The 16,231-nt window shown below is 40.4% G+C and overlaps 2 protein-coding genes across 7 annotated transcripts; one reads left to right on the top strand and one right to left on the bottom strand.

Annotated features, from left to right (window-relative positions):
- Positions 1-338: 338 nt before the first annotated feature.
- Positions 339-7,852, bottom strand: LOC103696733 (protein yippee-like). 3 transcript variants are annotated; one of them, XM_008778441.5, is made up of 6 exons: positions 7,756-7,852; positions 7,352-7,651; positions 5,247-5,290; positions 869-977; positions 735-790; positions 339-578 (listed from the first exon to the last, which is right to left on the bottom strand). In XM_008778441.5, exons 2-6 carry the CDS (start codon positions 7,445-7,447, stop codon positions 494-496), a joined length of 390 nt encoding a protein of 129 aa, XP_008776663.1. In that variant the 5' UTR covers positions 7,448-7,651; positions 7,756-7,852; the 3' UTR covers positions 339-493. The 3 variants fall into 3 exon arrangements, with proteins under 3 accessions (XP_008776663.1, XP_008776664.1, XP_088566375.1); XM_008778442.5 differs by having other exon boundaries at positions 7,726-7,852; XM_088710249.1 differs by having other exon boundaries at positions 7,352-7,826.
- Positions 7,853-9,349: 1,497 nt separating this feature from the next.
- LOC103696731 (high mobility group B protein 3) lies at positions 9,350-16,231 on the top strand. 4 transcript variants are annotated; one of them, XM_088710248.1, is made up of 8 exons: positions 9,350-9,510; positions 10,752-10,841; positions 11,670-11,798; positions 11,902-11,959; positions 12,060-12,104; positions 12,487-12,567; positions 12,663-12,746; positions 15,462-15,734. In XM_088710248.1, exons 2-8 carry the CDS (start codon positions 10,771-10,773, stop codon positions 15,492-15,494), a joined length of 501 nt encoding a protein of 166 aa, XP_088566374.1. In that variant the 5' UTR covers positions 9,350-9,510; positions 10,752-10,770; the 3' UTR covers positions 15,495-15,734. The 4 variants fall into 4 exon arrangements, with proteins under 4 accessions (XP_088566374.1, XP_088566373.1, XP_008776662.1 ...); XM_088710247.1 differs by lacking the exon at positions 15,462-15,734 and adding an exon at positions 15,878-16,231 and having other exon boundaries at positions 9,354-9,510; positions 10,707-10,841; XM_008778440.3 differs by lacking the exon at positions 15,462-15,734 and adding an exon at positions 15,878-16,231 and having other exon boundaries at positions 9,354-9,510.

The following is a 16,231-nucleotide window of genomic DNA, read 5'->3' on the forward strand; positions in this document are numbered from 1 at the left end:
ATAAAACTAACATAGATCAAATAGTTATCTATCCAAACTTATATCCTTTCACGTATGGATAGCCAGAAACGAAAATAAATGTAAAACAAAAATAAATATAGAAAAGATATCACCTGATATCCTTTCGCTTCCATGGATCAGTATTATCGGGTTCACTCTCACCTCTATCTTTATGAGCGTTTTTATTAGAGGATACTTCAACAAGCTGCACAGGCCAGTAATGCTCAACTAAGCCTCCTCTTAAAATTGAGAGGGGCCTGCCGATCAAGATACGAAATCTTAATGCATATTATCATCTTTATGATTGAGATAGCTTCTTGAATCCAAAAAATTGCATATGAGAAAGCAAGAGAACCATATTATTTAGAATGATATGTACTTACTGCCAAGAATGTGCACAAAGCAACAATTATCACAATCCACTTCAGATAGTCAATGATGGGAACTTATTTACAATTGAGGGAATTGATCCCTTGTTTAAGCAGCGAGTAGATCATGCATCATCAGCATCACTTCCACCTACATGAGGATCATGACTCACCCAGTAGTGACTTCCATCAGGGCCAGATATTTTAAACCTGCTCAAGAATAAGAGCCCAACACAGCAACTTAAGACATGTTAATCACGTCCAACAAATATTCTATCAAAAAACGTGGCATCATCTGTTTTCTTCTGCCTATATTTTATTATTTAATAGAAATATTCTTATAAATAAAAATTATTTAAAGAGCACCTCTCAAGGATAAATTTTCCTTCCTTGTACCTCTGGCTCTTGTCATGGGCAGCCTCCTGAAACAAAGCACTTATTCACCGGTCAATGCCATAAGATAAGTGACGAAGCCAAAACAATTGCAAATTGGATCTTACATATTTCCATCCCACAATGGAACCACAACCAACGCAAAATATGTCTGAAACAGTGTGCATCCCCGTCATCATCGCACGGTCCTCTTTCAGTCCAACCGTCACATTCACTCTATTAAAATTTACAAAATAGATAAATGACATCCTGGCTATTGACGGATGAGCACATTATTGATGATGTTTCAGAAAAGGAGTTCATATCCCCTCACTGAATTGCCCATCAGGCTCACAAGGTATCGTCCGGCACCAGGAGTGATCCACACACTGTTATATAGGAATCTTTAGCAGTGTCGGAAGACTCCTAGTAACCAGCCTATCACACTAGAATGGCTCAATTATATCTTGTAGGCGATGCAGGGGTAGGATGCAAATATTCCATAAAAGATTATGCTTTTCCGCTGAATATTGAGTTATGTTGCCAATGAACTACAAACATTGCAAGCTGTGAAAAGCTAATACACCCATTTTCTGTATGATAGAGGGCATGTAAAAGAGCAGGCATGTGTATTTACCATACCAAGAATGGAAAGTTATACGTATCTATTTGCAACCATTTCATCCTGGCACATTTCTAAACCCAAATCCCATCCACATGCACCTGTTATCATTTGCAAGCTGCACCCCATGAGATGTAACGAGATCAAAGAAATCACCAGATTGACCAAAACTGGGTAATCTATTGCGCTCACTTTTAGATAACACACAAGCTAAGTTATACCGGCAATCGATTTGAGTTCACAAAGGAACTTCAACTCATACTATATACCAGTTTAAAGTCTGTGAAAGGCAGCAAAGCAGGTGCTATAGAACCTTAGCAGAAAAAGGCTAATTATGATCATATGATCACAATATCATTAAAAAGGGCGGCCTAGTGCACAAGGCTTCCACCATTACAGGATCTATAGAGGGTCAAATGAGCACAGCCTTACCCGTACAAGCAGAAAGGCTCTTTACGTGTTTCAAACCATGACGCCAAGGTCACAATGACGTACTCTTGCGTTGCGACAAGACTCACCCTCTATAATCATAATATCATTAAATTTATATATTTATTTGGTAGTGGCTTGGATTCCTCAATGATAGAAAAAGGAGGATGTCTTAGAAGCAGTTTTTTATTTCAGAATTCAATTAAAAGAAGCTAAGGTACACAGATTCTCCACTCCCTAAGCATTCAACATACCCCCAGGTTTTAGTCTCAATATCGAGCCACACATGATCTTTCCTCCTAACAATAATAAGGAGCTCCAAATATTTAAAATATTCAACATATTCACACCAAAGGTTCTAATTCTCGATATCAAGCCCACACTGTTACCTTACCAATAAGCTCTATACCACCCAATATATGTCAGTATGTATAACCTCGCTCAAACCTCTCCCTCCTAGTGTAAATCGAACACTTCAAAATTTAGATTTCTTGATGTGACCGGACACTTGGACATTTGAATATTTAATGACAATCCTCGATGCTACAAATAAACAAAGCATGATTCATCACTATTATATATCAATTTTCGACAATTATACTTGGAAGTTTTAGACTGTAACATCACATTTAGCAAATCATTTCGTAATTTATCAAGTTCTCTTCGATTTTTTGAAGGTTCCAATTTCCAACTGCGCATGTGGATGCTTGACAAGTATCATGAATCCAGGTAAGATTGCACCACATTACTATTATGTGGCAAACCAACTCTCTTGTGAGACCCTATGATGAATCACTCTAATTGCCCTTCTCTACCTTGATCATAACATTAAAACCTATATGGCCGCCACTTCTCAGCTAGGGCTGGAAATGGGCTCGGGCTGGCCCGAAGCCCGTCCGGCCGGGCTATGGGCTAGGCCCGATAAATTTCAGGCCGGGTTTGGATTTTATTATAGATCCCATTTCTTTTTCGAGCCGGGCTCAGGTATATCATTGGCTTGGTCTGGGCTCGAGCCTGGATAAGGCCCGATTGAGAGCCTGAATGTAGGCTCGAACCCGCCCGGTTCAGAATGGGCTGATCAGGCGACAGGTGGGCGCTAATCGTTAATCACGGTCCAAAAAATGTTCTCTTATTTGGTCTATTCCCCAAATTCCGAACTCCCAATTCGCGATCACTTTCTAAGGCTAGGGTTCTCCTAATCTCCTCCTTCACTGTTCTCCACCCCTCATTGTCCTCGATTCCTCTTCTCCGCCTCCGCCGCCACTCCAAAATCTAATCCGGCAGACCCTCATCGCCATTCGTTTGTCGGTCTTCCTTAAAGTTTGCCCATCATCCCCGTTCGCTGGTCACCAGTCGTCGACTGTCCAAGCAAGGCGAAGTCGCGAAGAGGAGCCCCCAGCGTCCCTATCGCCGACCGGCTACAGTTCCATTGAAGACTAGAGGATCTGAGGTACGATGATCTCTCTCCCCGCTCTCTTTCATCTTCATTTTCACCGTGATTAGGAAAGTACTCATCTGGTCATTCCTTAGTTTAGATCTTCATTTTCTCGGCAAAGCAAGTATTAGCTATAACATCGTTGTTTCCTTAGTCTAGATCTGATTAGTAATCACATAGGGAATGAGGTGGCAGTCTTATTTCTTGACTACACCAGATGATTCGACTCAATATTTCTTCTTGTTGTTGCTGTTGTTATTTCTTCTTGTTGTTGCTATTATTTTCCTCTTCAGGGCAGACTCTATTTTTATGCTTCACAGCCACAGGTAGATAGACATGATGTTTTGTTCCCTTCAGGCTGGCCTAATTGGGCTCAGGCCTGGGTTTTCCTAATTTTTTCGGGCATATGCTTGGCCCGAAGCCCCCAAAAAAATTTCAGGCCAGGCTTGGGTAGGGTTCTGGCTCGGCCCAGCCTGGCCCAGCCCCATTCCCAACTAAGATCGGTTCATATATGACTAACTCCTAAAACATAGCCACTATTCTTGTCCAGCTGCATACACCAAAGTCGAAGTAAAAAGCCCCCTTTTCATCCTCCTCACTACCTCTCCAAGAAATTGTACTTAGGATTCTAATTAATTTGTCTGAATTCAGTTGCATAACAGTCCCAAGAAGCATAATCTAAGCAAATCAACCATTACACGATTGAGAAGTCTAGTATGTTGGCCCACATGCCAAATGCATGTCACCGTTTCTACCAATTTTTTGCCTTATCCAATAATAATGAACACTAATTGTTTGCCCTACATTTCAAGCATTCCAAAACCAGTTACGTCTAATAACAAACAGTACATCACCTCAATTAACATTAGCTAGTGCCTCCTTCAAATCAAGCCCAAGTGTTAAAATGGGGGATTTTCCTTGTGTCTTACTTGGACACATTCATGTGATGCCAAAAAGCCATCTAGAATTGACATATCATGAAAAATGGCAATTTAATTTAATAAAACCATTATTTTTTTTAATACAGTAGTATGCAAAATAACTGGTCTTATGAAGTCCCTTATGTTCAAAGCCACCTAGAACCACCAACATTTACTTTTATATATACAAAAAAGAAGTCATCTCTTAATCCCTTCTTTCAACCATATGGCTCTTGATTTTTGCCTCCAAAAAAAATCTCGACTAGTTTTTTTTTTTTTCTATACAAAAAGTCTTTTAAGAGTAATCCTAGAATTGAATCTCCTTTTAGATCATGGTCACCACCTCTCCAATGACCTATCTTCTCCATTATCTGTTTTTTTTTTTTAAGAGTAAAGATAGAACTTATACAAAAACTTACATGGAACTTTCACCTATACCTCCCTCTAAAACAACCTAGTACTGATTCTAAGCTAAGGGTCCACTTTTTCAAAAATTTAAAAAATCTATAGCCCAATTTTTGTCACCAATATCAAGTAAGAATGACATATTGTCACCTGACAGAGGTGTTGTTTCTAATACCTGCTGACTGGAATATGAAAAAAAGGTCTAGCTGAACTTCTTATTGGTCAACAGAATGGATAGAATGTGACCTTTTCTTATAGAAGAATATATATCATTTCTCTTGCAGACATGCTTTTTTTTTTTAGTTCCTTCGAAATGAGAAAATGGTGACACTAAAATATCCCCCTAAGAAAACATGGACCTAAATACTTTCTCTTTACCCTTTGAACATTACCTACTTCTCCTCTTTATAATGTCTCCTCTTTATAATGTGAAAAGTACTTTAATTTTTGCAACAATTTGAATTCAGCATTACTATAGAGCAACGATGTTAGAGATACAAATATTTTGATTACAACGTATGGAACCCAGTACTTTTTGACCAGACATAGTGAAAAAAAGGAAAATAAAAATCACAATGTGATACTGATGGAAATAAGGGATGTAAGAACATTTTCATCCACCTGAGAACAGAGATAAAGCTTACAATAAAATCTTGCATGGCATAATATTAAGCAAAGAAAACCAAACTACTTACACCTTATTGAAGAGATAAGCCTTCCCATGCCTGCAATGGAAGGACTGGACAGGATATAAAAAAGTTTGTCAGTATAATTATACCATTCCCATTCAATATGCCTGAATCATAACAAATACAGGCAACTTTATTTTTGGCTTCTTGTAAATAATATTTATTCATAGCGAACAAGAAGGATAGTGCCACCATTAAGAAACATGCAGAAAAATTTATAAGAAAGCCATAAGTTTCATATATTCCTCTATTTCTTTTAATCAACATGACCATGTTTAATGCATCTGAATTTTATAATGAGAGGTAGGAAGCGAAACAGGAGCATTTGATCAAAGAGGACTCTAGCAGGACATTTCGATGCAATTTAGTCAAAAGGCAGTACGAGGATGTATCACAGGACACAATTATTGATGTTATCAAGTTAACTCCCTCCTCTTTAGATTCAGTGAACTTCTGCTTTTTGTGGAGAAATGCAGTGGTTATTCGAGCAAAGTTGGAGAGAAGCAAGATTTAGAAATATTAGCATCTTCCTAGCTTTATAGACAAATAGCCTCCTATGGCTCTTGGCCAACTATGATCTGGAACTACTATACAATGATACCCCCAAAAAAGAAGAAATTAGTGTCTAGTGCCAATTGTGTTGATGGGCATGCATGCTAGCTATATAATAGACTTGCCAGACAATCAGGGTATATGATACTGCTCTTTTAAGATCTGACAACTCAAATTCTCTCTTGCATGGTGAACCCCACCTAAAGAACTTTGAAAGAAAAGAAAATGTCAAAATTGACAAATGACAAATCTCTGTATTATTCAAGGCAGATGCTTTGAGTTGTGCATGCACTCATAGCAAATGGGATGGCTTTCTACAATGCAACATTGTACAAAACAGTTCCAACACCACAGCCTAAGAGGCAACTATCCTTCATCATTATCCACAAGCTGATCGATTGAAATCAATGAGTAAATCAAAATAAAAACGTCTTGACGGGCAGGGTAAAATGAAAGAATTGAATTTAGAAGATAAGCCAAGAGGTCAAGGGACTGGTAAGCAACTTATATGCACACAGCATGCCTCTTCATGCCACGATGCATCACAGCCACGTCACGCCATGCTGCCTCGCATCTCTTGGATGTATGCACGTGATAGGCGAAGAAAATATGGATAAAGCAAAAGAAGGTTGGGTTAAAGAGCTTGCAAGGGTTTCTGTGAAAGGCGCTGCGATGCTTGTCCCAAATTTCTACTCAATGCAACCTGCTAATTCTTCTTCCTCCTCTTGTCCGAAAAGTCTCTACTAACTGATTTTGAAAAGAGATGCTTTAGCATTCACAATAAAAAAAAGGACATTGGTTAAAGCAACTCAAGCTTAGAAAAGCATAGGGTAAAAGAAAGTTGCCAAGATAGAGAACTAGATGCCGCTCTTATAAAATCTTTCAGTTACCCAGTTTTTTCCTGGAATGAGGTCGTGGAGACTCCAAAGAAGATGGCAGAACAGTGGCCGTAAATGTTAAAAAGCAAAGAGAAAATGATTAAAATGTTGTCTTCTGATAGATCCTCCCATCATCTCACAAGGAGTCAAATGCCAGCAGCACAGAAATGAATGAATTCTTGGATGAAGAGGACAGGATGAATTAATAAAGAGAGCATAGAAGAATTTTCCATGGAAAATGATAGAAGTACACCGTGAAGGACGATATAGAGTCGAGCAGACTTCTAGCCGTCCATGGAGGAAGGACATCAGCAACAGCAAAGGGAGATCACCATCAGCATCAGCATTTGTTGAAGGGAAACGGGAAAGAGGAAAAAAGGAATCTTGGAGGCACCTAGGAAAGAACCATCGATTCTTGGAAAGAGACGAAATTTTTCAGTAAATGGCAAGCATGCACGCGGGAGGAACACGTACGACGAGAGCCGTAAAGGAAAAGGCTTCTGTGACCGCCGGGAGACAAAAACTGGGGACGATGTTTCGTTTGTGACGAGGAATTTGAAGAGATCAGGAACACCAAGAACCCACAGGACCACAAACCCTCACATCCTAATTGAATTGCAAGAAGATAGAAACAAGATTGCGAAAGGCAAGGGGGAAGAGACCGCGACGACGTGCTCCTACCTTGGAGATGATGTCATCGGAGATGGCGAGATGGGTCTGGCAGTGCTTGCAGCTGTAGATCTTCCCCTCTAGATGTATCAGGAACAGCAGCCCCATCGAAATCTCTCTCCCCCCTCTCTCGTGTTGTTCTCCCCACTTTTTTTTTCCTTTTCCTTCTTTCTTTATATATTATAAATGATAAATAATAACAATAATGATCACCTCCGACCACGACCGACCGACCTACCGGCCGACGCTTCTCCTCCTAATCTCTCTCTTCCCTTTCCGGCCGGAGACGGGGAGCAACAGATCCACCGATTTCTGCAGGGAAGAGAAGAAAATTTTTGAAGAAACGAAAATAAGGAAGAAATAAAAATTGAAATTGAAGACAGGACTTGAGAAGGATCATGAGGGTGATGAAGGACCCGAACGACCGAGGAAGGTGACAGGACACGGCAAAGAAAGCAACGAGATGAGGAAAGGCACTAAGGCAGGCAGGTAGCTATGGCTTACATTACGGGCAGTTCTAAATACACCCCCCCTATTGCTCAGGACACCCCCCAAAAATTAAAAAAAAAATACCCAAACTAACCTTTAGTGTAATTACCATATTGCCCTTGAAATTTTCTCAGTACACCCCCCTTCCTCCTCCTCCGTTTGGTGCTCCGTTCGGTACTGGATCGCCGAACAAAATGCTTCTGTTCGGCTGAACGGTGCCGAACAGAAGGCTTCTGTTCGGCGATCCAGTGCCGAACAGAAGGCTTCTGTTCGGCAACCCTCAACCGAACAGAATCCTTCTGTTCGGCGGAGGGAAGGGGAGGAGGGGTAGGAGGGTGGGGAGGAGGCGGCGGAGGGGGGAGGGGTAGGAGGGGTAGTTGGAGGAGGGGGAGGTGGAGGAGGAGGAGGAGGAGGGGGAGGTGGAGGAGAAGGGGGAGGAGGGGTAGGAGGAGGAGGAGGAATGGGAGCAAGGAGGAATAGGGGGTGGAGGAGGAGGCAAAGAAGGGGGAGAAGGCGGAGGGGGATGCAGAGTAAGAGGGGATGGGGATGGGGGGCGGAGGTAGAGGGGTGGAGGAGTAGGAGGAGGGAGGAGGGAGGAGGAGGAGGAGGGTGAATAGGCGGAGGAGGAGGGGAGAGGGATGAGGGGGAGGCAGAGGTGGGCGGGAAGAGGGGGAGGGGGAGGAGGAGGATGAGGAGGGGGGAGGAGGAGGAGGCAGAGGCGGGGCGGAGGAGGAGGGGAGAGGGATGAGGGGGAGGCAGAGGTGGGCGGGAAGAGGGGGAGGGGGAGGAGGAGGATGAGGAGGGGGGAAGAGGAGGAGGCAGAGGCGGGGGGTGGGGAGGTGGGGGGTGGGGAGGGTGGGGGTAATTTAGGAATTTTTAATTTTTTAGGGGTGTCCTTAGCAAATGGGGGGGTGTAGAGAGTATTTAATTTTTTTTTAATTTTTGGGGGGTGTCCTGAGCAATAGGGGGGGTGTATTTAGAACTACCCTTACATTACTTAAAGGAAGCCTTTTTTTATTAATTTTATTCTTATTTTATTATCATTGTCATCAATTTTTTTTTATTACCTAAGGTTGGCTAGCGTCAGGATAGTCACAGGTGGGGTGGCGAGGTTTAAAAAAAAAAAAAAGTTCCTGGCCACTTAGTTTTGGCGCATATGTATATATATATATATACATACAGGTGTGTGTATATACATATTTGCAGTAGATAGTGAGGTAAGGCAGCAGGAGTAGTTTTGCGCTGACACCGAGCGGCTGAGATGATGAGTCGAGGCATCGTGCATATCAGAAGGCCTTTATGTCACCACGTGTTATCTCAGAGGACGGCCTAAAAATATCTTAGGCCTCGCGTGAGCGCATGTGCTGGGCCGATAAGCTCGAGGGAGGGCAGCGGGGAGCAGCCGGTCAATGTCGTCGCTAGCGTGCTGTGCTGGTGCCTGGGTGGCGGCCAACAGGAGCGGCACCCACCGGCTGTGCCGGTCGATGTACATTTCAATTCCAAACCCCAAGTCAGTCGTACTCGTACGCATCATTATTCTCCCTCTCTCTCTTCTCTTCTCTTCTCCTTCCTTCCAGCTTTTTCCGTTGCTCTCTCATATTTTTTCTGCTGCTTCTCCCTTCCTCCTTCCCTTCTTGTCCTCTTGTTTGGTCGGGAGGTTTTCGCCGCTCCTTCCCTTCGAGGTTAGGGCATCTTTCTCCCTCTTTTTGATCTTTTCTATTTTCTAATTTTAAGACCTTTTATTTCCGGGCTCGATATGGGCGCATGATTTTTCTTGTTTTGGAAGAGATCTTAATCGTGGGATGGTCGAATCTTTTTCCCTCTCGTATCCTAATTCTATCCGTTCATCCTAGTTATTTATCTGTTCATTATAATATTTTTGGAACGGAAAATCTATTTTAGCATTTTGTAAGATGCTTGTTATCTCTTGATGCTGCTCGGGTTATTTTTGACTTTCTTTCTCCCCCAAACTCCCCCCCCCCCCCCCCCCCCCCCCTCTTTCTTTTGTTGGTTCTCAGCTGCTATGCATTGTTATGTACCTTTGATTATCTGACTCTCCGATTACTTATTCTAGTTTGCTTTCTTTTCTTTCGCTGCTGTTCATTATTTAGTTCGCATTAACTTGAAGGTTTTTGACCTCGCTCTTTTTAGGTGTAGAAGGTCTTTCATTAACTATGTTTATGATAACCTGGAGAAATTTATTGGTCCTTTATCCTGCCTTTAATTATTATTATTATTATTATTATTATTATTGGGACTATTACCGCAATTTCTGCCCGATGACCCTTCGCGTCCGATTGGTTATTCCATTTCTTGTTGACTAATGGGGGGCATGTCTCTTCGCTCTTTTTAAATTCAAAGCCTTGTTTTATCAATTTGCTCTTGGATTGTTCTCCGGCTCCTGGATTAGTTTGATTTTCTTGTATCTCCTTGCACTTCTTGTACACTTTCATTGGAGCTCTCGAGGGCCTTTTGAACCTCATGTCATTTATTTCCCTTTCCAGAATTTTGGTTTAGTAATAGGGCTCCATCAGGTTTATATTAGCGCATGTGCTAGGTTTCTGTCTGATTTAGTATATGGAAGTTCTTTGCTCGTAGGAGTTTAGTTGGAATATCTGCTCTAATTTAGTGTGATGAGCTTAGTTTGAATGTCATGTAGTTCCATTCCATATCCTCTTGGCAACTTTTTCTCAGTCCAGCATATTCTTTTGCCCTGTTATTTAGATAGCTTTTTGGATGCTTAATACATGTATCATGTTACATGGTTGCATCCCCTTGTTCATGCCATAGCATATACTGCTCTTTGACCATTACTGATTCTTCTTATTCTTAGTTACAACTGCTTCCATTTTCAATTGGTTACTTTTATGGTTTAAAGGTTTCAATTTTTTTTGGGGGGGCGGCGCTAACCTCCTTGTGACAGGAGCTCCTCCATCGTGAAAATGAAGGGAGGAAAGGGAAAAGGGGCAACAAAGAAGGAAACAAAGGAAGCGATGAAGCCAGCTGATGACAGGTTACTTAAAGCCTGGTGCTTGCATATGCTGCATTCAGTTGTTCCTAGCAATTAAATTACTAACTTGTCCTATCCGTTTGCATAGTTTACGATACTCTGTTTGTTATGGTGGACTAATATCCATCTCATTGATGAGTAAACTGACTGATCCCATGGAGCATGGAAACACTGAGTTTAAGTGCAGATACATACATGAGGCCCTAGTACATTTGCAGCAAGGCTGGGGAGCCTAAGTGGTTATTTAGTAATAAATATATGGGTATTACCTAGTTGTGAGTGAAACGAACATATCTTATGGGGGAGGATCTTTCTTCTGCATGTTCAACATTAAGGATTCTACTCTAGCCAAGATCCCTTCTCATAAGAGAGGTTTTCAACGGGTTATATTGGTCACGTGACATGCTTGAGAAACGGATCTTTCGGAAATACCATCTTGGTAATCTACATTAATAAAATAAGTATTTGACGAGGCTATATAACTTTTTGTAGGTGACACTGTTCACAACACGAATGTGCAGGATATAATAAAGGAATTAATGGGGAAAGACTGAGAAAGTATAAATTCTAATGTACATGCTATAGTATTTATAAGGGGCATTCATCAATTGTTAGTTTGTGAAATTGGGAAATCTCAGTATATGGGAGGGTTTTGACATAACTGGATAAGAGTTGCTGGTGATGTTCTGCTAATACCATCTTTGCATTTATGCTGGTCATTGAATGCTTCCCCCCCCCCTTTTTTATAGAAAGGTTGGAAAATGCAAAGCTGCTACTGAAGTGGATAGGACTGAATTTTTGTTAATGCTTTTGTATGTTTTTTAATTTCAGAAAGGTTGGGAAACGCAAGGCTGCTATTAAGGCGGATAAGAGTAGCAAAAGACGGACCAAGAAAGAACCGAAGGCCAAAAAGGATCCCAACAAACCAAAGAGGCCTGCTAGTGCTTTCTTTGTTTTCCTGTAAACACCCTTGCCATTCTCATCTTTCACATAGAGGTGCCTGCTTATAGTGCTGCATATTGTTTCGAGAGATTATTAACTTCTTGCCACTTTAATGTCACAGCGAAGAGTTCAGGAAGCAATACAAGCAAGAACATCCTAATGTGAAAGCTGTCTCAGTTGTAAGTAGATACACAGACAGAATCTACTATATTTAACTGTACTGAACTCATCAGTTATAGATTTTAGGATTTGATTTAACATTTGATGTTGTCACTGAAGGTTGGTAAAGCTGGTGGAGAGAAGTGGAAATCAATGTCTGATGCTGTACGTATTATTTATCAGCTAAAAAAATAGAAATCTTTTCAATAAATCACATAGTAATGATGGCTGATCACTGGATGGGTAGCTGGCTGTCATTGTCTTTTGAACTCTATATATCTTCTTGTTTGCTTCATCTGGGCTGAGATTGCCTGAGACTGAAGCGGTCTTGGATTGGTTGTCTTTAATATAATATGGAACTATTGTGTTGTCTTTAAGATAACATGGAACTGTTATAATGTATCCTCTTGTAGTTGGATTGAAATGCAGAGCTATAGATAGTACGGTGGTGAATGTTGGGCTTTTTTATATTTGAATCTTTTCCTATCTTTTGGCTTCTCTTGTATTGCACATTGGTGTCCAATAATTTGATTTCTTAATTTGTCAGGAGAAAGCTCCATATGAAGCCAAAGCTGCAAAAAGGAAGAGTGAATATGAAAAGCAAATGTCTGCTTACAATAAGAAACAAGTACTAAATAACACTAGTCTTGTTGCATATCAGCTGTCATCTGTCACTTTTCATTACAGTGGTCCCTAGTTTATTTTACTATATTTTTGATTCAGGAAAGTGTGGCTGATGACGGTGATGATGAGTCTGATAGGTCAAAGTCTGAAGTCAATGATGAGGATGAAGAGGAAAGTGGAGAAGTAAGCTTCTTAGAGCTCTTCAAGTGATTAAGATTATGTTGCATTTTGTGATAATAAATATTGGAAACTTGTAATATATTTCTTGTGCTTTTAAATGCATGTTGATCACCTAAATAAACATTTTCCTGTCTATTTAAATTTTTATAGTGGATTTACCATTTTCTAGTATTAAGGTCTTCATGCTTCCAAACTCGATAACTATGTTATTATATGTCTAGACAACCAAAATCTGTTGGAGGAATTTTTAAGCAAGATTTTCAGATTTGAAGGACCTCAGTTCATTGGACGATGCACTAGTGCTACTTAAACATATTTCTTTTGCTTTTGACCAAAACATAGATTATAAATAGATTTAATGAAATGTGAAGTTGGTTATAGTTCATGAGTCAAGCATATGGATTGCCTTGGACGCGACTTATATGGAGCAGATGGGAGGAGAGAGTGTGCGATGGTGATGGGCATGTGTGATAGGTCATTTGCTTAGTGGGTAATTTACTTGGTTGGAATTCACTTAATGGATTAAAAGGGGTCTGTGTTCGTAATTGTTGTGTGCAGGCCATAAATCTTTCATTGGAGGTAGCTTTATGTGGGAAATGGAAAATTTGTGCAGAAGGTAGGCTAATCCTTGGTATCTGCAGGTGACTCCAATGTAAAAACAGAAGTCAATGTGAAGTATCCTATGACATTCCTGGATTTTGTTATTGACATGACTTGAGTTGGCGGTCATCACTTGAAGTGCTAAAAGAGGAAGATTAGTGTGCCAATGAAGAATTCTAGAATTTCAGAAATTAAGAGGGTTTTTGTTCTTCTTTAAGGGCTCATCAGTAGGTTCGATCTTGATATTGGCGGGGCCTGGCACTAATAGTGCTTATTAGTTAGTGGATAATGAGAACTTTAATAGTCACATAAGTTATGACTGGCCGCCAGATGGTCTGGCTCATGAATGAGTAAGCTCACTCGTGTGAGTGAGTGAGACACTTTTGTATGAGTGAGTTGGACATCTTAAAACGTTGAGAAGGGACATGAAGTTTACCATGGGCTGAGCAAAGTGGAAGGAATCCCTAGCACTAGGGAAATGGAAGGGGCCTTCTCCATGTCTTTTCAGCATTTTCTGGCTATTTGTTGTGCTTTGGGTGATACTTGATAAGATCGGTTCTTGTTGATATTTACTTATTAGAGCCTTTCATGAGTATGCCTTTTTTCTTTTTTTAGTACCCTAAATCACTTACAGGTATCTCCTGAGCCACTTGGAAGAGATGTGCTTGGCCTTTCTTAATAAATAAAAAAAAGAAAGCACATTATTAATGCAATGATGCATTATTTTTGTGAGATGCTTTTCGACTTGGCAGGCATAAGCTAGTGGGATATTTTTAAGAATGCCTTTAGACTACTTTTTAGAGAACGAGAACGAATTAAATTTTGTGAAGTTTCTTTGGCTGGAGAGAAGTGCACTTCGTTGAGGTTTCTTTGCCAGCATGTACATTGGCTAATATTTTGTTGTGGCTTTAGCTTCACCCTTTCTATGTGCTCTACAGAAATTGTTGCTTCAGTTAGCGCTCTATTTGCAAGTGCTGCATCTTCTTTTCATGTTTGGGCTGACTGTCTGTTTTTCGTTTGACTTTACTGTGTCTGGGCTGTCCAACTGGATAACGAACTGGTATTATTATCTAACCTTGTGCTGATTTCCACGAATACTAGCTTGAATCCATGGCATGTTATACTTGAATTCCAGGTCTGTTCAACATAGTATAGGGTGTCATGCCATGCAAGCTTTGGTGCCTTGACTGTCTTTTCATAACCAAAGCGGCTATTTTGTTTTTCTCTTAGTATTTGTTTGGTTCGTGGGAAGCATTTTTCCTCAGACTTGAATGTTTATTTTGGGAAGCTGATGCTTGGATATATGATTCCTGAAAAAGTAGTTTTTGCATATTGGGTCGATCATGAAAAAGTAATACATCTTAGAGTAGTTTATATTTGATTGAACATCTACTTTCCTAGAAAAATTGTGTAAAATGCTTGTTATACCTTTAATAAATAGAAAAGACCTTACCCCATTCTATCCAAAAGCCTAAGGGTATTTTTGAAAAAAAATATCTCAATTTTTAGCTGGTGGGGATTAGATTTTTTCATGTCTGTCATAGATTTTTCTTTTCCATGAAGTGTAGGAATTTGATTCCCATGGGAAAGCTATTGTCCCTCTTTTTCTTTTGAAATTTCCAACCAAACATGCGGCATCTCTTCATTTTTCTATCGATCCCACTTCCTCCCTCCTTTTCCCGCGAACCAAATGTCTCTATAAATAAAAATATGCATTGCAGTAAAAGTTTTCACTGTAGTTGATAAAGTAAAAAATAAAAAAAGGTTCAAATTTTCCTGCATGTTTCTCTCTGCATGAAGAATGAATTTTGGCGCATGCTATTTAGGACAACTCACATCCTCAAAGGTTTGCGATTGCACCATCTTTTGAACATTAATGCTGGGAATTGTCTGTTCTAGTTTCTTTGGCTGGAGAGCAGTGCAATTGGTTGAGGTTTCTTTGCCAGCATGTACATTGACTAATATTTTGTGGTGTCAGGTGGTTGGCTGTAGCATCACTCGTTTCTATCTGTTCTTCAGGAATTGTTGCTTCAGTTAGCACACTATTGGCGAATGCTGCATCTTCTTTCCATGTGTTGGCTGATTTGTCTGTTTTTCTTCTGATTTTACTGTTTCTAGGCTCTCCAACTGGCTAATGAACTGGCATTATGATCTTCACCTTGTGCGTTGATTTTCGTGAATACTAGCTTAAATCCATGGCATGTTATGCTTGAATTCCAGGTTTGTGGAACCTAGTATGGGGCGTCACGCCATGCAAGCTTTGGTGCTTTGACTCTCTTTGTAACCAAAGCAGCCATTTTGTATTTCGCTTAAATAAAAATATGTTGCAGTAAAAGTTTTCACTATAGTTGGAGAATGAATGTCGCAGTAAAAGGTGCAATTTTTTCTGCATGTTTCTGTCTGCATAAAGAATGAATGTTGGGCACGCAAGTTACCACAACACTCATGTCCTTAAATGTTTGTGGTTACGACCATGTTTTGTACATTGATGTTGGGAATTGTCTGTTCTGATGTGTGTCATTGGCCATCTGCAGGAGGAAGAAGATGAGGATGAGGATTGAGAACAGGGACTTCATGACTGGATTACAGAGAGCCTGGATACGGTATGAGTGTGCCTTTAGGTTAAAATTGCTGGGCGTTGAAATGGTAAACCGTGTTGGTCGCGTCTTTTTTTATTACGTGTTAGGCTTTGTATATTTGCTCACCTATCTTGCTTGTATTTCTAAGCGGATATGACATGCTCGCGAAGAATAGTCGTACTTGTATTAGTCTTATTAGTTGCTATGTTTTACTGCTATCATCAAAGCTGTGACGAATCTTTATTATAGGAGCAGATGCGCTCTTGACAATGGTCTTTTAACCTACAAGAACTTGATGATGCTTTGTTA

Source organism: Phoenix dactylifera, chromosome 14 (assembly GCF_051530095.1).
Source record: "Phoenix dactylifera cultivar Ajwa chromosome 14, Ajwa_hap1_PhDact_Kaust_v1.1, whole genome shotgun sequence".
NCBI classification, from domain to species: Eukaryota; Viridiplantae; Streptophyta; class Magnoliopsida; order Arecales; family Arecaceae; genus Phoenix; species Phoenix dactylifera.